This window comes from Ascaphus truei, chromosome 11 (genome assembly GCF_040206685.1).
Source record: "Ascaphus truei isolate aAscTru1 chromosome 11, aAscTru1.hap1, whole genome shotgun sequence".
Lineage (NCBI taxonomy): Eukaryota > Metazoa > Chordata > Amphibia > Anura > Ascaphidae > Ascaphus > Ascaphus truei.
This window is the reverse complement of record NC_134493.1, coordinates 41,176,825-41,201,949: the sequence shown is the minus strand read 5'-3', so window position 1 is coordinate 41,201,949 and position 25,125 is coordinate 41,176,825. Positions and strand designations below refer to the sequence as shown.

At 47.6% G+C, this 25,125-nt stretch overlaps 1 protein-coding gene across 4 annotated transcripts; it reads left to right on the top strand.

Annotated features, from left to right (window-relative positions):
* Positions 1–314: 314 nt before the first annotated feature.
* PRPSAP2 (phosphoribosyl pyrophosphate synthetase associated protein 2) lies at positions 315–24,847 on the top strand. Of its 4 annotated transcripts, none has more exons than XM_075565809.1 (11): positions 315–434; positions 7,039–7,172; positions 8,979–9,031; positions 10,559–10,625; positions 11,719–11,891; positions 13,416–13,531; positions 16,899–16,954; positions 20,324–20,475; positions 22,576–22,646; positions 23,591–23,737; positions 24,588–24,847. In XM_075565809.1, the coding sequence occupies exons 2-11, from the start codon at positions 7,090–7,092 to the stop codon at positions 24,744–24,746; spliced, it is 1,077 nt and encodes a 358-aa protein (XP_075421924.1). In that variant the 5' UTR covers positions 315–434; positions 7,039–7,089; the 3' UTR covers positions 24,747–24,847. The 4 variants fall into 4 exon arrangements, with proteins under 4 accessions (XP_075421924.1, XP_075421926.1, XP_075421925.1 ...); XM_075565811.1 differs by having other exon boundaries at positions 321–450; XM_075565810.1 differs by lacking the exon at positions 315–434 and adding an exon at positions 5,831–6,834.
* Positions 24,848–25,125: the final 278 nt, after the last annotated feature.

Sequence of the window (25,125 nt, the reverse complement as noted above, 5' to 3'; positions counted from 1 at the left end):
GGGCCCCCTCCTTGTATTAGATGGGTTGGGCACCCCTCCTTGTATCAGATGGGCTGGTCCCCGCTCTTTGTATTAGATGGGCTGGTCCCTGCTCTTTGTATTAGATGGGCTGGTCCCTGTATTAGATGGGCTGGTCCCTGTATTAGATGGGCTGGTCCCTGTATTAGATGGGCTGGTCTCTATGGACATCTGATGCTCTCCTGTCAGTGGGGATCGATGCGCTCGCTCCATTTCTATGCCTGCCATTGACCGCCCGTGTGTCTGGTGACGTCACACACGGGGCGGACTAAGCTTTGATCGATGTGTTCTGCGCTCCCCAGGCATTTGCGGTGCCGCCATTTTCAGTGTGGGAGAGACGGGCGCTCACCCGCGGGTAACCCGGGCCCGGGGCCGAGAATCCGTCTGACAAGGGGGCCCCCCACAGCCCATACTGGGTGAGTTATCCGGGCGGTGTGTGTGTCACTGTGTCTCCTTGTCCCATTGTGTATGTGTGTCCTTGTCCCATTGTGTCTCACTGTGTGTCTGTCTCCTTGTTCCATTGTGTGTGTCTGTGTGTCCTTGTCCCATTGTGTGTGTCTGTGTGTCCTTGTCCCATTGTGTGTGTCTGTGTCTCCTTTCCCATTGTGTGTGTCTGTGTTTCCTTGTCCCATTGTGTGTGTATGTGTGTCCTTGTCCCATTGTGTGTGTATGTGTGTCCTTGTCCCATTGTGTGTGTCTGTGTGTCCTTGTCCCATTGTGTGTGTCTGTGTGTCCTTGTCCCATTGTGTGTGTCTGTGTGTCCTTGTCCCATTGTGTGTGTCCCTGTCCCATTGTGTGTGTCTGTGTGTCCTTGTCCCATTGTGTGTGTCTGTGTCTGTGTGTCCTTGTCCCATTGTGTGTGTCTGTGTGTCCTTGTCCCATTGTGTGTGTCCTTGTCCCATTGTGTGTGTCTGTGTGTCCTTGTCCCATTGTGTGTGTCTGTGTGTCCTTGTCCCATTGTGTGTGTCTGTGTGTCCTTGTCCCATTGTGTGTGTCTGTGTGTCCTTGTCCCATTGTGTGTGTCTGTGTGTCCTTGTCCCATTGTGTGTGTCCTTGTCCCATTGTGTGTGTGTGTGTGTGTGTGTGTGTGTCCTTGTCCCATTGTGTGTGTGTCCTTGTCCCCTTGTGTGCGTGTCTCCGGGATTGGGGCACACAGTTGGATAGTGTAGACCAGACTGCAGGAGAGGGTCCTGCTATAAGGTACTGTACAATAATAATAACGGGATCGGCAAGCCAAAAATATGCAAAAAGAAATTGTCTTCTATCGGCCCAACGTTTCGGCTACCCACTGGGGCCTCCATCAAGCGCTCCAGGGGGGTAGCATCTTGCATCTTGCATATTGATGGTGTGCCTGTTGCTTTATTTCTGTATAAATATATGTAATATTTAAAAAAAATAAAAATATATATATATATATATATATATATCACACACTTCCTCTGTTACATGGATTGCACATTACATACACATGCCATTTTATTCCCCCATGTTGCTGTGCGTCTCTTGTGCCTGAGATATACAATGATGCCTCACGTGTTGGGATTATTCTGTGGCAGATCCCCCACTCCGTGTCCCTGATTGCAGCCGCTTTGTGATCTCCAGCGCAGTATTATCCCGTTGTCCGGACACTGCGGCCCCAGTTCCTGTCCTGGGGAAGAGTTTATCCCCATTTAAATGGCACTAAAATAATTGTTCCGCGCAGGCGGGTTCACATCTTGGGTCATAAGGCCCAGAGTGGGAGGGCTGGTGTCTTTGGTACGGCTGGTCTCCTTTATCTGTGCTTGTCACACGTGCTAGTGCTTCTCCTTTTGTTGTGAGCGTGGCTCATTACACATGGAGAGGAAGGGGTAGGTGCTCTGTGCCTTCTGTTATCCATGTCTCAGCCGCTGCGGACGCGGTTATTGCATTGCAGGCCCATCCAGAACCGTCTGGATTAATCTCGGGTCTGTCATCAACATGTAATGCAATCAATCCGTGTCCTTGTGTATTCTGTGTCCTCTAGTTCCTCTCTCAGTAACTCTCTTCCGAGTGAGCTGTGCAGTGATGGCCATGCCAGAGCCCTGCAGTTTGATCATTGCTGATCCATTTTATGCATTTTTTTTAATGTGAATGTGATATTTATAGCACTGTGACTATATGGTGCTCTGCAGACTGGGGAATAATGCAGTGAGTCTCCCCTAGTTCAATGTAGTGTGCAGAGCAGTGTTCTTTTTGTTTGTTAAGGAAACCTATAATTATATTGTGAAATTGTGCAGAACCCCGACCCTCTCTAATAGCGCTTCTGAGATCAGATGCATTGTAAGAAACCCCAACCCTCTCTAATAGCGCGTCTGAGATCAGATGCATTGTATGGAACCCCAACCCTCTCTAATAGCGCGTCTGAGATCAGATGCATTGTATGGAACCCCAACCCTCTCTAATAGCGTGTCTGAGATCAGATGCATTGTAAATTCTTCTGTATTTGGTCATATCATTTGTGAACACATTCACATGGTGGGTCTGCAGCCAGGGATTCTGGGTAATGACATGCAAATGAGCAATCACAGTGTCACCTCTTGCTGCTTATCCATTTTAACACGGACCCCTATAATCTTATGCCTGCCGTATTACACAGCTTTCCAGCACAGCCTGGGTTAAGGAAGTGCAGAGCCTGCCACCCTACTCACATCTGTCTTTGGAACAATCTTCAGATGAGCTGAAAATTGCAAGGAACCCGTTACAACCCCGGTTGTAAAACACTGGTGTAGAGCGAGACCTGTATGTCACACAGAGCTGGCCATGCAGACACACCACTTTGCATGTTTTGAGACCAATAGCTGCTATTCGTCCTGCTGTATATAACACACAGAATGTGACAGGTGGCTGTGCACACGCTGCCACTGCCAACCTAAATATCAACCCTTTCGTGTCACTATTCAATTTAATTACATTTATTTTTTTTAACCTTTTGTGATTTACAGCAGTACATAAAGATATAATTCACATGCAATACAGATCTGGTGTGTACCAGCTTCTCAGTTTCTCCCGGGTCACCGTGCACCACACTATGAACTATTATGCTAACTATTTGTGTAAGTACAGCAACTATTCTTGTATTTAATACTTGTTGTAGCTTTAAGACAGGGGTGGGCATATCCAGTCCTCATGGGCTGCCAGCAGGTTAGGTTTTTAGCAGATCCCTGCTTCAGCACAGATGGCTCAATCAAAGATTGAGCCACTTGTGCTGAAGCAGGGATCTCCTAAAGCCTGACCTGTTGGTGGCCCTTGAGGACTGGTTTTGCCCACCCCTGCTTTAAGAGGTCGCTTGGGAGGCTGTGAGGGACCTCCTCCTCCCCTCCTTACCCAATGCCTACACATAAACACATACAAGTAATGACAGAGGCAATCGAACGTGTCAGCCGGGAGCAGAAAGAGCGCGCTTGCTCCCGGCTGTGGTTTCTAAAAAAACAAAAACACCTTGGCTCCTCCCTGTACCGCCACCTGGCCGCGTCATCCCCCGCTCGCGCCTGCGTGAAGGAGCGAGGCCAGGGAGCACCGGATGTGAGGGAGGGCATTGCTGCGCTCTGCTAGGCGGTTTGGGGGGGGGGGTGCTTCTTTCCAAACCTGTTTTAGTTATTAATGTATTTTAAATCTCCCGCTTCGTTCCGGAGATATGAGCGTTTTACATATTAACTGTCTGGGAGGTTAAAATGAAGCTCTTCCCAGAGCAGTCTGAATGTTACCATGGCGCCTTCAGAAGCTAGATGTTAAAATCATGGTTTTAACACTAGAAAAACATGAGAAAAGAAACAGGACAGGCGCGGGGACAAACACACTAACAGTAGAGGCGTTAAACTCACATTGGTTGGTTTTTATGAGGGGGAGGGGTGCTTTTAAGAGGTTGCTTTTTGTGCCTGTAAAGCAGATTGTAATCTATCTTGGATTTAAAAAAAGTAGAAAAAAAAACCAGATGGCAAATCTTTACGGCTTCATTCCCCTTCCGGTGCGGAGCAGGGGGGGGTGGGGGGGGCTCAACTCCAGTCCTCAAGACCCCCCCTCAACCCCCCCAACAGGTCAGGTATTAAAGATCTCCCAGCTTCAGCACAGGTGGCCCAATCAGAGGCCATTGACTGAAGCAAGGACTGAGCCACCTCTGCTGAAGCAGGGACAGATTGAGCCACCTGTGCTGAAGCAAGGATATCCTGAAAACCTGAACTGTTAGTTCCCCCTTCCCCTCCCCCTCCCCCCCTGTCCTAAACGCTGCGGTTGACTAATTATGCGCTTGTAATTAACACTTGCTGAGAATAATCTTTTACATAGGACTGCATACTTTGCTAATGCCAAAACAACACCTTATCTTGGATCGTTCCAAGAGTTGCTTTCAAGGTCAAGCAGTGGAACATTAACCTGACCAACTGCTTATCACCTTTTTGACTTCATGAGTAATAATTTACTGCAGTAACCAACTAGTGATGTTACCCGACGCAGATCATTTTCTTGCATGTTGTACGTAGGTTTTATTCATAAGTGGCCTTGACATCTAATTGTTGGATCCGTCGCGCTCATAAACACAATGGGCGAGGAGACCTCATTCTGACCTTCATGGCCTAGCCTTAATGAGTTAATCTCAGATGGCCTCGCCTTTTCTATGGCGGAATGGCGCCCCAGTAAATCGCATCCGTGCAGTAACGGCGAATCCGTGATACAGGACAGTCGTGTCACCGCAGCAGGGCCCAGAAATGCATCCAGTGTGGGAAGGATGTGTTCACAGTGCGGTCACACGTAGAAATTGCAATGAAGGGGAATTAAGTGGCTGTGAAACTGCAGTTTACCATTTTACTAGCGGAAAAGACCTGGCGTTACTCGAATTCTAAGAAACCAAAAAATACTGAGATTTATAAATGGATAAAAACATTTTTTTGTTAATGCACAAAATGTATGTCTTATTGTAACGCTGTTGGATAAACGATACTTTTTTTTTTTCCCCATCAGGCATAAAAACATACAATTTTTTTTTTCCTTTCCCACTGCAGCATCCAACATAAAGTTACCAATGTGGAAAACCTGCATTTTCTACATTCCGCCCGGCTACTTACTATCCTGATTAAATTTGGTTAAAATCGGTGCAGTTTTGAAAAGTTCAGTCCGCCATCTTGATTCAAAATGGCGTCCAATTGTATCCAAAAAACCTGCTCCTTGATCTCAGGAACCATCATGCAAAATGTGGTTCCGATATCTTAAGAGGTGTCCAAATGCAAAGCGATCACACAAACAGCTGTCCAAAATATATCGGAGATCAAGCTATATTTAGTAGAACATTTTGCCCCAACGAAAAGGGCGAGATATAATGTAACATACACTGTGGGTAATTTTTTATATGGGGCTAGTTAGTGACGGGGGTGGGGGGTTCACAGTGGGGTACCTCTCTTGGTGCCATCCAGATCTGCAGGAAGATCTGTCTCTGTGTTTTGTGGTTCACTGGAGGTAGTTAAGAACAGCTGTGGTGTTATATAGTGCGTTTATATGCACAGCGCTGATATATTTAGAATCTGGTGGCAAATGTCCAGCACTTAGCATGAAAACTTCGCTCCAGAAGTTGCGTTCCTCATCCGTGTAAAGAGGGATCGTGACCAGTTACTCACTGCACAGCCCCGGAGGGGGAGAGGGGGGTGAGGGAGAGAGAGATACAGACCAGGGATGCTCAAGACCCCTCCCCCCCTCCCCCCAACAGGTCAGGTTTTAAGGATATCTCAGCTACAGCACAGGTGGCTCGTATAATTAACATGTAGCTGCAGTAGCTAAGTGAATTCATACTCGGGGGTTCTCAACTCCAGTCCTGACGACCCCCTCCCCAAAGGTCAGGTTTTAAGGATATCCCTACTTTGACTGAGCCATTGATTGAGCCACCTGTGCTGAAGCAGGGATATCCTGAAAACCTGACCTGTTTGAGGAGGAGGGGAAGTCTTGAGGACTGGTGTTCAGCACCCCTAATATAGGCCGCCTTTTACTGGTTTCTTGTTATTTCACATTAAGATTTCTAGTCTGGAACAATCAGTTGTTTACAAAAAGATTCCTAATAATGATTTGTCCTGTCTGAGTTCCTGCGATGCTTTGCATGTGCCGGACCACAAGGTCACCCACAAACCCTTTTGTTTGTGTCAAATTGAGCGTTTGTTACAGAGCCACGTTTTGGTGGTGTTACCGAAGCAATAATTGTAAACGTTCTCTGATGGTTTCAACTGTGCTGACAGCCACACAACATGTGTGAATCAGTAACCTGCATGGGATGTGTGACATCCACAGCAATGAGCAGCTGCCACTAGCGGTGTGAATACAACATGGGCCAGGAACCATAAAAAGATGCTACTCTTCTGCACGCTTTACTACCATTTATATGAATAAGAGCGGAGTCGTGCTGAAGCGTAGCACCCTTTTATAGAGATGGAGAGCCGTGGATTCAAACTCTTGGCCTGCATTACGGTCACAACTTGAAATCATTTCTTGCAGATGGGCATGAGCACGTAAAATCAATGGTATGTGTGCTGATAATATAATCACAATAACAAAGGTGTGACCATTTAAGATAAACCTGTGTTTGTGTTGAGCCTTGTTTACCCCCCAAACTGCGTACAAGTATATCTGGTGGTGATGGGCTGGCTTCGACTGACCTAGAGGGGGAGAAGGCACAGAGGGGGAGGATTTGGGACATCTGAGTGCTGTCCGCTGAAATGGGAGGGCACAGTTTGAGGTTCGTAGGATTGCCACAGCATCTCTGTTTCACATGTACTGGGAATTAGCGTGTATGCTGCTCAGGGCAGAGCTGTATTGCATGGACAGGTGAGTAATTATAATTTTATTAAGTGGTGCTTGTTCACACTCGTATGGTCACAAGTCAGAATGCTATATTCAGATTTGAAAGAATAATGTGGATTTTTCAATAGATAACTTGGGCCACTGGTTGTCCGAATCGGGATGCATTCTGTTCTGAATAAGAAAGGCCTTTATTATACCTCCTTTTTTTTCTCTTCCGTTTTGTATTAGGAGGACTCTAGGTCCTGAGGTTTGTGTCCGAAGCGGCCACAAACTCCCAAGATGAATATCACCAAAGGTGGCCTGGTGCTGTTCTCTGCCAATTCCAACGCATCGTGCATGGAGCTAGCGAAAAAAATGGCGGAGTAAGTATAAAGTATCAGCCCTGTGTGCGCGGCGCCCGTGTGAGCGGCGCCCGTGTGCGTGGCGCCTGTGTGTTGCGCCTGTGTGTTGCTGTCTCTTCCTATTCGCCTTTTCTTGGAGGTCATGCACTTTCCCAAGCTTTGAAATTTGTTAAAAGAAAATGCTGATTTTGTGGGTTTCTTTCTTTTTCTATCGCAGCATGAAACACGGTGGCAATCACAATACGTGTAAAACACAGGTTGTTGAAAGCTGTCTGCTAGCTTCATTTAAAAGTTTTAGAAATAGTTTGAAATGTCTTCTAAAATATCCTTTGTTGAAAAGTTTGTCGAGAGTTCCTCTTAACCTCTTGACTGCTGAAGAGCACGTTGGGAATAAATAATGACATTCCCTGATGGGGGGGGAGGGGGAGTGGGGTGTACATTTGGGAATAATCTGGTAAAAGTCGCAAAAGTTTTCCAAGCTCCACAAATCACTTTTTTCCTATTTAATTTAATTGTTTGTAGGTTATATCGATAATTAGCTGCCGGAGGGGCCTGCAATCGGATCTTTTGACCGTGAAAGGGTTAATACCCTGGTTACTAGTGTTCCAAACACTTCCATCATAAAAAGGGTTAATTTGCCCTGCTCTCAATTAAAAATATGAATAAAAACTATACCACTTACTGTATTTTGACTACGCCTTCAGTGACATCCATCCCTTAATGAATTTCGCTTTATGTTGCCTGATAGTGAAGAATAAACACTGATAATATTAGTCGAAATATTAAATCATTGACTGCAGAGTTTTTAAAGCTGCTGTCCAAGCTGCCCCCCCCCCCCCCCCCATCCCCTGTTAATAAGTGCATCAATACAACCCACACAATGATAAGTAATTAGCTAAGTTGTCAATCGATCAGCAAAGATTCGGCTCGGGGTTCACTAAATGGCTGCAGAGGAGTATTGACTCAACAAAAAAAGGCTTGTTGCATTATAATACATTAAAAATGTCATTGAGTAGTTTAAAAAAACTGCTACAAGTATTTTCTCATAGCACAGAACTGATTAATTAAAATAAAATAAAAAAAGACACGTGTAGGATATTGCTTGGTCTGCAGCTTTAACTCGCACACCTACTCCTAAATCTCTCATTCTTGTACAATTCTTATAAATCAACAGGTTAGGACAGGGGTGCGCAAACAGGGGGGGGGGGGGGGGGCGTGGGCTTTGTTTTTGAGGGCGCACGGCAGTTGCAGAGTCCCCACGCTCTTCTCCAAAGCATTTCATTTAAATGCCTTGGGGATCGCGTGAGGCCTCTGTACCTACTTGCAGGGATTCAGAAGCCTTGTGCCGCGGCGTCATTTGCCGCCAGTCGCCATGGCAACGGGTCCATTTGATGCTACGGCGTCATTTGATGCCGGTAATAAAGTAAGGGGGGCTTGGGGAGCTGACAGGGGCGCGCAACTCCAAAAGTTTGCGCTCACCTGGGTTCGGAAGCATCATTCAGAAAGAGAAACTGTAAGCCTGGACCTCAGTGAGAATTGACTTAATTTGTGTAATTAAGCCATGTAATTTCTCCCAGTAGGCACTGCGTTTGCGTTGGTGGCGGTACATTTTGTCATTCTGCGGGAGTTTAAACTGCATATTCTTGGAGAGAATGATCGTAATTGCAGTGTGGGCACACCCCGGGAAACCTGCCCCATAAAGTGCTCCCTGCACCGAGATCCTAAATAACGGGCGCCCATTTACTACATTGCGTTACTGATGTGTGGGGCGGTATGTTGTCGCTTGTCTTGGCTAGTGCGCTGAATTTCCTTTCCTTCCTTTGACAGGCGGCTGGGGGTTGAGCTTGGTAAAGTGCTGGTGTATCAAGAGACAAACAGAGGTGAGAGCGTTTTCCGTGGAGGGATTTTCTTTTGCATGTCCATACCGAGAGATGTCTGTGACCTATTATGTAATGAGGAATGAACTACCAGGCCGCCCATTGCCAGGGGATCCTCCCCCTGCGTACGCGTCACATCACGCCAGGCCCATTTCTCTTGTTGCTTTTGAATGTTTTGGTAGAAATATCCCCCCTTTTTTCACTATACTGTTGTATATGGTATACACAGCGTGTTAGTATGTGCTTCCCATTAATACGCCTTGGTCTGTGTAATGATGGCAGTTGTCTGTAGCCTTCATCTTTTATGGATGTTGGAAATCTCTGCTTGCCTTCTAAACCCTGCTGATTTAACCCCTTCTCCGCGCGCTAGGACTTCATGCAAAGCATAAAGGGATACGTTAAAATGAAATGCTTTCTGTGCAGGAGTGGCCGTTGCCAGTCCTCCAGGGCCACCAAGAGGCCGGGCTTTAAGGATATCCCTGCTTCAGCACAGGTAGCTTGTCTTTGAGCCACCTGTGCTGAAGCAGGGATTTGCTTGAAACCAGACCTGTTGGTGGCCCTTTGAGGACTGGCGATGGCCACTCCTGTGTTACGGTGACTGCCATATTAACTTGTATAAGAAAGCTGATGGCTGACTTCCATAATAAGTGCACTTTGTAATAATATGAATCCGGGCTATGATGTTTCTCTTGCTGCCTGGGAGCTGCTTTGTGAAGCACATGCTGTTTCCTATAACAGCAGAGCCATGATATAGTTTGTGACCTTGGCCTGTTAGTGGGCAGTTCTGCCTGCGGTGCTCATTTCTCTCGCGCTGTCTTTATTCTGCGTGATTGCTGCCAGTGAGGAGAGCCTAATGCTGCTCCCTTGTATCAATTACACAGCCGATATTAACACTTTGTGTAACCTCTCGTCGGTTTGTCACTTTGAATCTAGGTAAACACGTTTTAATAATATCACTTTGCTAATAAATAACTGTCAGTATAGCAGCTTTCTCCTCCACTTCTTACTAGTACTAAGAAAACAACTCTGGTCTGTGTCTTTGTGTATAGTACTTTATACTGGTGTGTCTGTGTATAGTGTGTGTGTCTTTATACTGCTGTGGGTCTGTGCATAGTACTTTATACAGGTGTGTGTGTGTGTGTATAGTACTTTATACTGGTGTGTGTGTGTGTGTATAATAGTTTTATACTGGTATGTGTCTGTGTATAGTACTTTATACTGCTGTGTGCATACTATTTTATATGTGTGTGTGTTTGGTACTTTATACTGCGTGTGTGTGTGTGTGTGTGTGTGTGTGTGTGTGTGTGTGTGTGTGTGTGTGTGTAATACTTTATACTGGCACTTTGTCTTATTCATTCCAAGTGTTGTTACTGTTCGATCTGTTTAGTAATCGCTATTTTGTGATCTTATTTAGTCTTGTATATTGCCATTCTAGTCGCCTGACACCTCCCGATTCTATAACGCCGCACGGGAGAGAAGAAAGCGTTAACGGTTCAGCTGAATGAGTCTAACAGTCCATTTTCTTCTCAGAAACACGCGTTCAGATCCAGGAATCCGTGCGAGGGAAGGACGTCTTCATCATCCAGACGGTTTCCAAGTGAGTAATCGCTTCATGTGCAGTCCGGCTCACGTCTCCGTGTTTGGTGTAAACAGCCCCCCATCCTGCACGTACCTAGCAACGGCGCCTTGGACCGAGTGCTTTCATTTGCTTTTGTTTTTGTAAGATTTCAGTCAACATTTTTCTAGCCTCTTATCACCAGTATACTTGGGCAGGATTAACCATTTTTGCTGCCAGGCGGACCAGCAATGCATTGCAGGCTGTGGCAGCAAAAGGGTTAAATAGTTTAGAGGCCACTCATTTTAGCATCTTTGGTGCTCAACTCCAGTCCTCAAGCCCCCCCCCCCCCCCATCTCCCCCAACAGGTCATGTTTTTCAGAATATCCCAGCTTCAGCACAGGTGGCTCAATCAACTCTGAGCCACTTGTGCTGAAGCAGGGACTGATTGAGGCACCGGTGATGAAGCAGAGAGATCCTGAAAACCTGACCTGTTGGTGGCCCTTGAGGACTGGAGTTGGCCCTGGCTTGCAGTGTAATTGATAGAGATATTGACAATGAGCCAGTAGCCTACCTATACTCCTACTTCCTGCATTACAATCGCTCCTGTCTTCTCTCCATTCCCTGCTTCCTAAATATCCGTGTTCCTTTCTCTCTGTCCCGGGGCATATTTCGGTGAGCTTGCGGTATTTGTCCGCGCCACCTCTATTATGGGCTTGTGCATCTTGTCAATGGGACAGCACTGATTGTGTACCTTGCGTTCTCCCGGCTCCACCTTCCCAGAAAGTTAGATCTGTAGATCCTTCTATTTCTCATATCCCGACATCCATTCTGTTCCTCCATTGTGTACATGTCACGGCATTACTCCAATATCCCTATGTACATGTCAAGGTCCTTATGTGCTTATTTAAGGGGAAATAGGCCATCAATAAATAGCATACCTCTGCAAAGTGGTTCAAATAAGTTGGTCAAACAATGCGCATCGATTCATGTATTTGTTATAGCAATGCCTTTACTATTGCTATATGCAACAGCTGTGCAAGTAGCACACTTATTGTGTCATTGTGTACGTAGCACAATGTGATTTGGGAAAGAGAGATACAGCGTTCCAGTTGGGTTTCTCCCGTGTTTCCAGGGATGTGAACACCACAATCATGGAACTCCTAATCATGGTCTACGCGTGCAGGACGTCTTGTGCCAAGACCATCAGCGGCGTGATCCCCTACTTCCCCTACAGCAAGCAGTGCAAGATGAGGAAGAGAGGCTCCATTGTGTCCAAGTTGTTGGCCTCAATGATGTGCAAAGCTGGTAAGGCAGAAGCGTTCGCAGTGACCTGGACGCAGACTGAAAAAGCGGTTTCCGCTGCCGAGAATGAAATCCCAACCCAGAGGTCAAATGCAGATGCAGCCAACGTTGTCGCAACCCGCATTGCGCTGCAGCGGGACATACACGGCGCACCGGCGGGAGACGCGGCTTTGAATCCGCCGCACGGGGGAGAAGGCGGGCGGGGCTTTCCCGTCTGCATTCGCGGGTTGGAATACCGTTGGCTACATCTGTACAGGGGTCTGTGTATGACATTGTGCTGGCTGCACCAATGGAACAATACCGATGCGAAAACATTTGGCGAACCTATCAAAGAAAAAATAGATGAAATGGGATTTTATTTTCAAATATAAATCTGGTGCTGTGTTTTTTTTTTTTTTTATTGGTTTTTGCATTAGTTTTTTTTAAGCCAAGAGACGTTATTAAATAGCCTTAGAATAAAATAAGCAGGTCCTGCGTGGGTTAATGTAACCAGCACATAACAAGGTCTAGGACATTTGGCCGCTGCCATTTCACCCTCCCCCTCTGCTAAGGTAAGTAAACACCCTAACCACTAAAACCCCTCAAATTAACCTCCTATCCAAACTAGTAATAAAACTTAGCTTACAAGTGGCTGGCGGCGAAACGGCTGCGGCGAAGGTGGCCAAATGTCCCATTTTGATTAGTGTTAGTGATCATTCGGAAGGAGGCGTCTCCGTGTCCGAGCGGCTGAAGCATTGTACAGTTGGCTGAAATGTACAAATTGATTACAGATGACTGCCACTGGTGTCGGATTTTGTCAACAATGTGAGCAAGGTTAAAGGTTAAATAGTTAGAGGTGCCCCTACCTACAGTGAAAGGATTAGTGGGGCCAGGACTAGTGTGATGTGCGGTCATTGTGTTTGCAAGGCAGGGGGTTTCCTAACTAGTGAGACCGAAAAAGGGATGTGATGACGGAGAAATGTGTGTTTATTTTATAAGTGCTATGTGTTGTTTTCTTTCTTATTTTGTGGTTCTCGTAGCATCACTGCACATAGAGCTCTTCCGATTACATTTAGGGATTGACATGGGTGACATTGTATGGGTGTCAATACATCACACTATCTGGCACTGCTTGAAGCACTTATGCAGCTTACTGTAGGAGGCAGGTATGTTTGAGGAGAGCCCGATGTTGAGGCTGTTCCGTGGTGGCGGCCTGTGTGTCAAAATAAAAACAACCCTTTTTAAATGCCCTTGCATTCACTTTCCCATTATCGTTGGAGGGATTTCAACCTGACGTTCAGGGGATTTTCCTTCATGCTGTCTTTGAAGGGGAAATCCATTAGTATCTGTTTGTTTAGTAAGTGTATTCTCTGTGCAAACCTGGCTGCCTCTATTTGTGCAATTTATAGATCTGGTTTAACCAAACAGTCTCCAGGCAAAGCTCCAAACTCTTGGCGAAAAGGACATTGGTTCTTCATAGTCTGTGCTTCTCTCCCTTGTCCGCCTGTAGTTCTGATTGTGTCGGTTTTGTGTTTCCTTGTCACAAAGGGTTAACGCACTTCATCACCATGGACCTGCATCAGAAAGAAATTCAGGGATTCTTTAATATTCCAGTGGACAATCTCCGAGCATCACCATTCCTCCTCCAGTACATTCAGGAAGAGGTGAGTCTTACAACACGTAGGGAACCGCCTAAGGAAATCTAACCATGCTAAAAAGCAAACGTTTGGCTACTTTCCATTTTTGGGAAATGAGTTACAGGTTGAGTTTCTTATGGGCCTCTGAATAGGGGAGCGATGGTCCATCAAGTGTTTTCTTTCCCCTTATCCCACCCTGTCCTTATCACAGAGCCAATAAAGATGGAGGAGAGGGGGCTCTGGCTGTACATGTGCTTGCTCATCACACAGTGACATCACACGGTGACATCACACGGTAGGGAGCTGCCAGGGTAGCTCCAAGCCCTCCTCAAGTCTCACTTTCATTTGAAAATAAATACTTAATAGGTGTCAGATTTTGTATCAATTACACAGATGAGACCTATTAATCATGTCGCTTTAATAAGTTGTGTTTGGTCCTTGTGGAGAGTGCCGCTTTAATAAGTTGTGTTTGGTCCTTGTAGAGAGGGCCGCTTTAATAAGTTGTGTGTGGTCCTTGTGGAGAGGGCCGCTTTAATAAGTTGTTTGGTCCTTGTAGAGAGGGCCGCTTTAATAAGTTGTGTTTGGTCCTTGTAGAGAGGGCCGCTTTAATAAGTTGTGTTTGGTCCTTGTAGAGAGGGCCGCTTTAATAAGCTGTGTTTGGTCCTTGTAGAGAGGGCCGCTTTAATAAGTTGTTTGGTCCTTGTAGAGAGGGCCGCTTTAATAAGTTGTGTTTGGTCCTTGTAGAGAGTGCCGCTTTAATAAGTTGTGTTTGGTCCTTGTAGAGAGTGCCGCTTTAATAAGTTGTGTTTGGTCCTTGTTGAGAGTGCCGCTTTAATAAGTTGTGTTTGGTCCTTGTAGAGAGTGCCGCTTTAATAAGTTGTGTTTGGTCCTTGTAGAGAGTGCCGCTTTAATAAGTTGTGTTTGGTCCTTGTAGAGAGTGCCGCTTTAATAAGTTGTGTTTGGTCCTTGTAGAGAGGGCCGCTTTAATAAGTTGTGTTTGGTCCTTGTAGAGAGTGCCGCTTTAATAAGTTGTGTTTGGTCCTTGTTGAGAGTGCCGCTTTAATAAGTTGTGTTTGGTCCTTGTAGAGAGTGCCGCTTTAATAAGTTGTGTTTGGTCCTTGTAGAGAGTGCCGCTTTAATAAGTTGTGTTTGGTCCTTGTAGAGAGTGCCGCTTTAATAAGTTGTGTTTGGTCCTTGTAGAGAGTGCCGCTTTAATAAGTTGTGTTTGGTCCTTGTAGAGAGTGCCGCTTTAATAAGTTGTGTTTGGTCCTTGTAGAGAGTGCCGCTTTAATAAGTTGTTTGGTCCTTGTAGAGAGTGCCGCTTTAATAAGTTGTTTGGTCCTTGTAGAGAGTGCCGCTTTAATAAGTTGTGTTTGGTCCTTGTAGAGAGTGCCGCTTTAATAAGTTGTGTTTGGTCCTTGTAGAGAGTGCCGCTTTAATAAGTTGTGTTTGGTCCTTGTAGAGAGTGCCGCTTTAATAAGTTGTTTGGTCCTTGTAGAGAGTGCCGCTTTAATAAGTTGTTTGGTCCTTGTAGAGAGTGCCGCTTTAATAAGTTGTTTGGTCCTTGTAGAGAGTGCCGCTTTAATAAGTTGTGTTTGGTCCTTGTTGAGAGGGCCGCTTTAATAAGTTGTGTTTGGTCCTTGTTGAGAGGGCCGCTTTAATAAGTTGTGTTTGGTCCTTGTAGAGAGGGCCGCTTTAAGTTGCCTGCAAAACGGAAACAGAAGTTGCGTTGTTCTTATAGTTATGGGGCAGAAGGAGGAAGGGAGGAACCCTGGACTGAGACATGTGACCTTTCCTTTTGTCCTCATGCATGACACTTTCTGAGCCTTTTAAACTGTTTAAGGCAGGATCGGGGGTGCTCAACTCAAATCCGCGAGCCCCACCCCAACAGGACAGGTTTTCAGGATATCCCTGCTTCAGCACAGGTGGCTCAGTCCCTGCTTCAGAACCGGTGGCTCAATCAAAGGCTCAGTCTTTGACTGAGCCACCTTTGCTGAAGCTGGGATACCCTGAAAACCTGGCCTGTTGGAGGGGGGGGGGGGCGGAGCTTGAGGATTGGAGTTGAGCAGCGCTGCTGTAAAGTATACTGCTTGATGTTCTGTGGCAGCGCTGGGAATCCCCGTGAGACAACACACGTCTCACAGAATAGTGTGTGACATGTCACAAGATGCGTATGCACGTGATGGGGACACGCTGCTGTGCAGGCCCTCCCGGCAGCCATCCAAGATGACATTTCTCTCTGATAAAGTAACTGTGCAGTGTTGAATATTATGACTCCTTGTGTTATCTTGTCTACTTGCACATTCATATCCCGTTGGTTCTTTCTAATGACTCCGGCTCTCATTTTTTCCGTGGTTCACAGGCTTTGTGAAACGTGTGGTGTTTGTGTGTACTTTCCAGGATGGGAATACACGAGATTGCACATTTAAGTCTAAACATGGTCTTCCTATAATCTCGTACCTTGCTCGGTGTCCTTGAGTTGTCAGACTCTCGGCACACACTCTGTTTCTGTACACTTGGTGATACACTGCTTGTCCGCATTCCTGGATGGTTTTTCTCGCGCTGATAGGAAGTTGTTGAAACGCTTTTACGTTTGTTTTTCTTTGTTTCAGGATCACATTGGTAGAAACTTGCTTTCTGGAACTTGGATTGTATCTTAACCTTGACCAGTGTTGTTAGATTCTCCTGTAACCTGTAAAGCAGCGGGAAGTTACATTGCTGTTTTTCATGCAGGGTTTTTTTATTTTATACACTCCAAATTTTCAGCATTGTCTCACAAGCACCGGGATAAAGCAGGTGGGCTAGGCCCGAGCTCAGATTACGCAGTGTGTTGCTGCTGCTCTGGTTAGGAAAAGGTTAAACAACGAATTCACAAAGCACATGTCATTTTGCGGCTTTTCAAACAAGTGTTTTTGACTCGCTCCACTCTTTGCCACTGCCCCCCTGTACTCGTGGCTGTGAGGTAACCTGACACTGTCCCCCTGTACTCCTGGCTGTGAGGTAACCTGACAGGTGACTGTCCCCCTGTACTCCTGGCTGTGAGGTAACCTGACAGGTGACTGTCCCCCTGTACTCCTGGCTGGGAGGTAACCTGACACTGTCCCCCTGTACTCCTGGCTGTGATATAACCTGACAGGGGCCACTGTCCCCCTGTACTCCTGGCATGATATAACCTGACAGGTGACTGTCCCCCTGTACTCCTGGCTGTGAAGATATATATTTATGAAGATATATATATATATATATATATATATATATATATATGACTATTAAGGTTATGGTGACTATTAAGGTATATGTATATATATATATATATGTGTATATGTATATGTATATATATATGTATATATATATTTATAATTATTATTATTATTATTTTCTTTGTTCACAACAGATTCACGATTACAGAAACGCAGTAATAGTGGCCAAATCACCATCATCAGCAAAGAGGTGAGCAGAAAAGTCCTCTTATTCTTACAAATACAAAAAGCAGCGTGAAATATTCTGGAACGCCTTAAACATGGCGGCGCTGAGAGCAGACTTGGTTAGCTGAATAGCTCTTCACTGCACCATGGGATTTTCTGCAGCGCCCTCCCCTCCTCGCACACGTGTGTTCCGGGCACTGTAAATGTAGAATGCTTGGCAGGGCCCTCCCCTCCTCGCACACGTGTGTTCCGGGCACTGTAAATGTAGAATGATTGGCAGGGCCCTCCCCCCCTCGCACACGTGTGTTCCGGGCACTGTAAATGTAGAATGATTGGCAGGGCCCTCCCCCCCTCGCACACGTGTGTTCCGGGCACTGTAAATGTAGAATGATTGGCAGGGCCCTCCCCCCCTCGCACACGTGTGTTCCGGGCACTGTAAATGTAGAATGATTGGCAGGGCCCTCCCCTCCTCGCACACGTGTGTTCCGGGCACTGTAAATGTAGAATGATTGGCAGGGCCCTCCCCCCCTCGCACACGTGTGTTCCGGGCACTGTAAATGTAGAATGCTTGGCAGGGCCCTCCCCCCCTCGCACACGTGTGTTCCGGGCACTGTAAATGTAGAATGATTGGCAGGGCCCTCCCCCCCTCGCACACGTGTGTTCCGGGCACGGTAAATGTAGAATGATTGGCAGGGCCCTCCCCTCCTCGCACACGTGTGTTCCGGGCACGGTAAATGTAGAATGATTGGCAGGGCCCTCCCCCCCTCGCACACGTGTGTTCTGGGCACTGTAAATGTAGAATGATTGGCAGGGCCCTCCCCCCCTCGCACACGTGTGTTCCGGGCACTGTATATGTAGAATGATTGGCAGGGCCCTCCCCTCCTCGCACACTTGTGTTCCGGGCACTGTAAATGTAGAATGATTGGCAGGGCCCTCCCCTCCTCGCACACGTGTGTTCCGGGCACTGTAAATGTAGAATGATTGGCAGGGCCCTCCCCCCCTCGCACACGTGTGTTCCGGGCACTGTAAATGTAGAATGATTGGCAGGGCCCTCCCCTCCTCGCACACGTGTGTTCCGGGCACTGTAAATGTAGAATGATTGGCAGGGCCCTCCCCTCCTCGCACACGTGTGTTCCGGGCACTGTAAATGTAGAATGATTGGCAGGGCCCTCCCCCCCTCGCACACGTGTGTTCCGGGCACGGTAAATGTAGAATGATTGGCAGGGCCCTCCCCTCCTCGCACACGTGTGTTCCGGGCACTGTAAATGTAGAATGATTGGCAGTGCCTTTGTGTGTGTTTGTTAGACCCGTATGTGACTGACATCTAGTTAGGGCAGGGGTACTCAACTCCAGTCCTCAAGAATCCCCCAACAGGTCAGGTTTTCAGGATATGCCTGCTTCAGCACAAGCGGCTTTATTGGTCCCTGCTTCAGCGCAGGTGGCTGTCTTCAACTGAGCCAGCTGTGCTGAAGCAGGGATATCCTGAAAACCTGACTGGGGAGGGGGGGAGGTGTATGAGGACTGGAGGTGAGAACCCCTGCGTTCGGTGTCTGCTGAAGCATTCGCGTAGTTACTGCAGCTACGTGTTAATGACACGCTCCTCTGACGAGATCACGCCGCGTGTAATTCTGTGCGCTCCTGCAGTCCAGTCTGGGAAAGCCCGCATTTATTTCTCACTTCTTATAAACTCTGCACAGATAAATACCCTTTGTCAGACTAAGAAAGTTGGCCCTGAATGCGTAAGCGTATTTCAACATAGGCTAATTACATTTTCATCTGCAGGTACAAATGCTCTTTTTTATAGCGGCCTTATGCAAACTGTTTGTAGTTTGTGTTAAAGTTTAATTACATGGTGTTTAAGTGAGTAAAACGCCTTTGCATCAGCAAGCAAAGTATTAACTCTAAGCGTCTCCGCACACCTTACACGTGACAGCAAAGATGTCTATATAACAGTCTCTAACAATGGAGGCCAACTCCAGTCCTCAAGGGCCACAAACAGGTTAGGTTATCAGGATATCCCTGCTTCAGAAAAGGTGGCTCAATGGAAGACTGCACCACCTGTGCTGAAACAGGGATATCGTGAAAACCTGGCCTGTTGCCCACCCCTGATCTAAATTGTAATGGCTCAGTCGTAGAGCCTGCTTCAGCACCGGTGACTCAGTCTTAGACTAAAAACCTGACCTGTTGATAGCCCTTGGGGACAGGCGTTGGCCACGCCTGTTACAGACTGTTAATATAAACCTCTTTGATGTCACGTGTAGGTGTACGGAGGAGCGGGGTGGGATGTCACGTGTAGGTGTACGGAGGAGCGGGGAGGGATGTCACGTGTAGGTGTACGGAGGAGCGGGGAGGGATGTCACGTGTAGGTGTATGGAGGAGCGGGTGGGATGTCACGTGCAGGTGTACGGAGGAGCGGGGAGGGATGTCACGTGTAGGTGTACGGAGGAGCGGGTGGGATGTCACGTGCAGGTGTACGGAGGAGCGGGGAGGGATGTCACGTGTAGGTGCATGGAGGAGCGGGGAGGGATGTCACGTGTAGGTGTACGGAGGAGCGGGGAGTGATGTCACGTGCAGGTGTACGGAGGAGCGGGGAGGGATGTCACGTGCAGGTGTACGGAGGAGCGGGGAGGGATGTCACGTGTAGGTGTACGGAGGAGCGGGGAGGGATGTCACGTGTAGGTGTACGGAGGAGCGGGGTGGGATGTCACGTGTAGGTGTACGGAGGAGCGGGGAGGGATGTCACGTGCAGGTGTACGGAGGAGCGGGGAGTGATGTCACGTGTAGGTGTACGTAGGAGCGGGGAGGGATGTCACGTGTAGGTGTACGGAGGAGCGGGGAGGGATGTCACGTGTAGGTGTACGGAGGAGCGGGGAGGGATGTCACGTGTAGGTGCACGGAGGAGCGGGGTGGGATGTCACGTGTAGGTGTACGGAGGAGCGGGGAGGGATGTCACGTGTAGGTGTACGGAGGAGCGGGGAGGGATGTCACGTGTAGGTGTACGGAGGAGGGGGGGGTGATATCACGTGCAGGTCCACGGAGGAGCGGGGAGGGACTGATTTGCTTGTACGTGATCCTCCGCTTTACATTTTGGATTTCCTTTCTGATTACTTCTTGATCTGATGGGTAATGGTCCCTCTGCCATTGGTTTATTCGCCTCTTTACACTGTAAATGTAACACTGTGCAGACCCTCGCTTAAATAACACTTGGGGGATTTTTTTTTCTTGTAAAAGGCACAAATAAGGATTAACCGCTTGGCTGCCAAAAGGTGCGGCTGTTCCTTTGAATTCCGTGCGCCCGGCGGCACATTGGGGACGGCCGGCTCCTGCGAGGGCTGACGAAGCCGGCCTTTAATACGTTTCTGTTTATTACACTTGGCGTGTCTCCCACCTCCAGGGCGCAGTCTTTTGCCGAACGGTTGCGGTTGGGAATCGCCGTGATCCACGGGGAAGCGCAGGACGCTGAATCTGATTTAGTGGACGGGCGGCATTCGCCTCCAGCTGTCAAAAATATTGCCGCCGCAATACACCCGTCGTTGGAGATACCCAGTAAGTGTCTACACCGGAAATAAAGGCCAAAGATAATGGGACCATTACATGGGCAAACCCACCCACTGCCGCTGCATGGTTCCTCAATGACTTCCGATCCCTTTTTGTATGCTAATTCTTTGCTGCCAAACATAATGCATGTAGGAGAGCTGTGTGATAACAAGATGTGATGGTATCGAGTATCCTTAACACCCTGCAATCTTCGGGTCCCTTACTGGCAGTCTGCAGGTGGGAGGAGATAGGTTTGAGGGTGCGTTCAGAGCAAGCTTGATGAGGGGACACTGTACCCTGGAATTAATGAACTGAAACGATCATGCCAGGAAGTGATTTGGGATTATTCTGCGCGGGTTTTTAGATCCCCCGCTCATGTCAAGGGTTTAGTTGTAGCTGGGGCGTAGACTTACTGCAAAGCACAAGTCCCCCAAATGCTGCATCAGTAGTAAGATTGTCCTTGCAGGTTCCCGGGAGCCTGTATATGTAGAGAATGGCGAGCAGTGATTTCACCCTCCCCTGTGGGCATTTCATCATAATACTCAAGAGGCTTCCCCACTGCCAGAGGGGCCATTAACACACATTACAGCTGCTACCTCCCATAACATCCATCATATGGCCTGACACAAGCCTTTCACTCACTAATATCTGTCAAGTGACTTAACGGCAGGCTACACCCATGTGAGCCCGCTGTTACAATGAGTGTATATACAACATGAAATGCATAGCTGTGGGAGGTCGAGTGTAAGTCACCCACTCTCCGTGACCTGGCCTTGTGGACGTGCAGATCTGCTACCATGCACTGGCCGCAGGCCTGGCCATCTGCTGTCCAGTTTGTGTGCACTGCTCCTCCCTCCCATTTCCCCCCCTGTAATGTCGGCAACCTGCCGTTGGTTTGTCACACAAGCAGCTGGACCCTGCCTGAAGGGCCCCTCTGAGAGCAGTGGTGGAAACATTGCTACATTTCCGGCAGGCTCAGATCATTTCTGCAAGTGACGGCTCTCTGACGCTTTGCTGACTGAATCATGTGGCCGTGTTGAGACACAACCAGACTAAGAACAGAACTTCAAATAACTTCCTCCCCAGCGCACTCAGGAAGTGGCATTTGAGCCCAGTGGAGACTATTTGTGCATTATACGCCGGGCAGTGGAAACAGCTTTGATTTAGCCAGTAATGAAGTGAAAATCCCAGACCACTGAAAATCATAAAACAGGTGTGTGTGTGTGTGTGTGTGTGTGTGTGTGTGTGTGTGTGTGTGTGTGTGTGTGTGTGTGTGTGTGTGTGTGTACGTACACGTTGCCAATGTATTTGTGTTTCTTTACATTTTCACGTTGCCCGCGTCATTATGCTAATTTGTGATGTCACTGAGACGCTCGGTTTCGTTGCTCACTGTATATACACTCCTGGATAACCTTGAGAGAAGTCCCGTCAGGGCAGAAACGTTGATCCGTATTTAATCATAAGACATTGCACTGATTCAGGTGTGCTGCTCCATCTGCCGAGTGTACTACACTGTGACCGTGTCACACGGTTTTTGATCCGGAAGGAATGCCGTACCACAAGGGGGCTCAACTCCAGTCCTTAAGCCACCCCCCCCCTCCACCCCCCAACAGGTCAGGTTTTCAGGATATCCATGCTTCAGCACAGGTTGCTCAACAGTCCCTGCTTCAGCACAGGAGGCTCTGCCTTTGACTCAGCTACCCGTGCTGAAGCTGGGATATCCTGAAAACCTGACCTGTTGAGGGGCTTGAGGACTTTAAGTAGAGTGTGTAAATGTAAGGGATGTTAACGTCTGGCTTTTTAGTGCAAATGTCGACTGCTCATCACAGGCGGTGATAATAATTAGTGCATCACTGTAACAATATGAAAGTCAGAAGGATACGCGAATTGGGAAGTTTCTGTAACTTTTGCTCTTTGAACCATCTATTTGGCGGAGTGTTACATTAGTCCGAGCAGCCAGAGGTCGCAGTCGCTGAATTCCTTCAGGACATTTTGCTATTTCTGATCTGCACAAATCTTCTGGAGATTGTCGTACCGCGCTCTCTGCTCCCACCCGCGCACAACAGAAATGTTCAAGTGTTTCAGTCCTTGTTTGTTTTTTTCAATCAGTGATGTTCCCTAAAGAGAAGCCGCCCATCACAGTGGTCGGGGATGTCGGAGGAAGGATAGCCATCATTGTGGTACGTACATGCGCCGGCCTCTGTTTGTAGAAGGGGAAGAGATTTTAACTGCCTGTAAGTTTATGCTTAGTGGAAATTCTCAGCAGTGCTAGTGTGTTTTCCTTACTTTGCACATGTGTACACACACACAGACAGACACACAGACACACACACAGACACACACACACAGACACACACACACAGACACACACACACACACAGACACACACACACACAGACACACACACACACAGACACACACACACACACACACACACACACACACAGACACACACACAGACACACACACAGACACACACACAGACACACACACACACACACACACACCACTGTAGAGAGATACAGAGCACAGCCTGAGACAGCCAAAAATCAGGCAGAAGGTGATTGAATAAACATCCAGGGCAAATCTAGTATGGAGATCAATTTATTGCAAGCTCAAGCAGGATGGTGAAGATAGATGAAACACACCTACGCGTTTCGTGCCTGGGCACTTTATCAAGGTAAAAGATTTTTCTCTAACTACACTAGGTTTTTGACATAATCCATGCAGTCTCCTCTTAAACTAACATGGGCCTTTTCTAAGTGAGAATCCCTGCTGCCAGGGATAGAAACAGCATGGCAGATGGGTGAAGCTTTATGTCCAGTGTGATCATGTCACTGCCTTCCCTTGGGAGGTGAGAGCCAATCAACATTGCGGATGCGACCAGCAAGGGATTCTGGTAGAAGAAATTGCAACCACGAGAGCCCGCCCTATACTGCTGCAGCACGTAAAATGACACCTGTATAAATCCTTTTGAGGCAGGGCCGGGCTGCCAGAGGAGTCCGCATCTCATTGCTGCCTCGCGCATCTTATTCCTGTGGGATGAGTGAGGAGTTGTTTATGTATGAACCAGCGCAGCATGGACACAGCCATCATTTCACTCGCTTTCCCTTGACCCTGGCAGGATGACATCATTGATGACGTAGACAGTTTTGTGGCGGCAGCCGATACGCTCAAAGAAAGAGGCGCCTACAAGATCTTTGTGATGGCCACGCACGGTCTGCTTTCCTCAGACGCTCCCAGGTTAATAGAGGAGTCGGTCATCGACGAGGTAAGACCATAGTGCGCCAGTCTGCAAACACGTGAATAATGTGTCGGGGCATCTGGGTGCAGAAGGGTATAGTTATTAGTTGTAGCCAATGCGGAAGTAAAGGGTCTATGGCAAGGATGCTTAACTGCAGTCTTCAAGCCCCCAACCCCCCAAACAGGTCAGGTTTTCAGGATATCCCAGCTTCAGCACAGGTGGCTTAATCAGAGGCTCAGTCGAAGACTGAGCCTCTGATTGAGCCACCTGTGCTGAAGCTGGGACTGATTGAGCCACCTCTGCTGAAGCAGGGATATCCTGAAAAACTGACCTGTTGGAGGGGGGGGGGGGGGGTGCTTGAGGACAGGACTTGAGCACCCTCTTGGTCTATACTCTATAGCGCTATATTTTTGCTCTCTTAAGGGTCATTTGCAATTCTGAAAAAATATGCTTGGTCATCAATACTGCTTATGCCCACTGGTCCCCAGCGTTCACAATTTGAGGTCTAACACGTGGATCACGTGTGCAGTTTTGGTTATTTATCACCGTAAATACGACTGCAAAAATGAACACGTCGGCAATATCACTTTGCAGTGCCAGAAAAACCACAGCGGTTTTCTCAACAAGTAAAATGGGCACGCCTGAAAACCGTGACAGTGCTGGCGGGTTTAGCCCGTCATTGGGGGTGGGCAGTAGGGGCGAGAGTTGTTGGAAATCCTTACTGTGCGTCTGGCTTCTCCATTGTCGTAATGGAAATCGGCCGTTGGGGGGCGGGCGGTCTAGTTTTTCGTACTGTCGCTTTTCTGGCAATGCTCACCACAATGGCGAAGTCCCTCAACGCTGTGCCCCCCCCTCCCCCGACTCTCTGTCCCCACAGGTGATTGTCACCAACACGATCCCTCACGAAGTCCAGAAGTTGCAGTGCCCCAAAATCAAGACGGTTGACATCAGCATGATCCTGTCGGAAGCCGTTCGCCGGATCCACAACGGCGAGTCCATGTCGTATCTTTTCAGAAATATAGGAGTGGATGATTGATCCGTTCGTCTACATATATATTTTTTAGGAATATACCAAGGGCCAAAACTGGAATTGTACAGTGCACCTGTGCCGTATAAACGCTTACCTTAATATTTCAAGGCGGCCATTTTTTTTCAGGTTAACCTGTCGACCTTTAGAATCACCGATCAATCTTTTTTTTTATTTTTTGCTAGTTTTTTTGGGGGGGAGGGAGGGAGGGGGGCGCGCTAATTTTTGTGAACAAAATGTGTCGCACACAAAGCTGTTCGTAATGTCTTTGTTACGTGCACTAGGTGTAGGGTAATTAAACAGCAGTACTAGCTTAAAAAAATAGTACTCTCGGCTGAAGGATGTGCAAATTGTTGCTTTTTTTAGGGGTTAATTCACCTTTTTTGTG

Bases quoted from the DNA above. Each gene is read 5' to 3' on its own strand.
- PRPSAP2 (XM_075565809.1), top strand. From the start codon at position 7,090: ATGAATATCACCAAAGGTGGCCTGGTGCTGTTCTCTGCCAATTCCAAC. The intron at 7,173-8,978 runs GTAAGTATAAAG...TTCCTTTGACAG, and splicing joins CTAGCGAAAAAAATGGCGGA to GCGGCTGGGGGTTGAGCTTG. The intron at 9,032-10,558 runs GTGAGAGCGTTT...TTTTCTTCTCAG, and splicing joins GTATCAAGAGACAAACAGAG to AAACACGCGTTCAGATCCAG.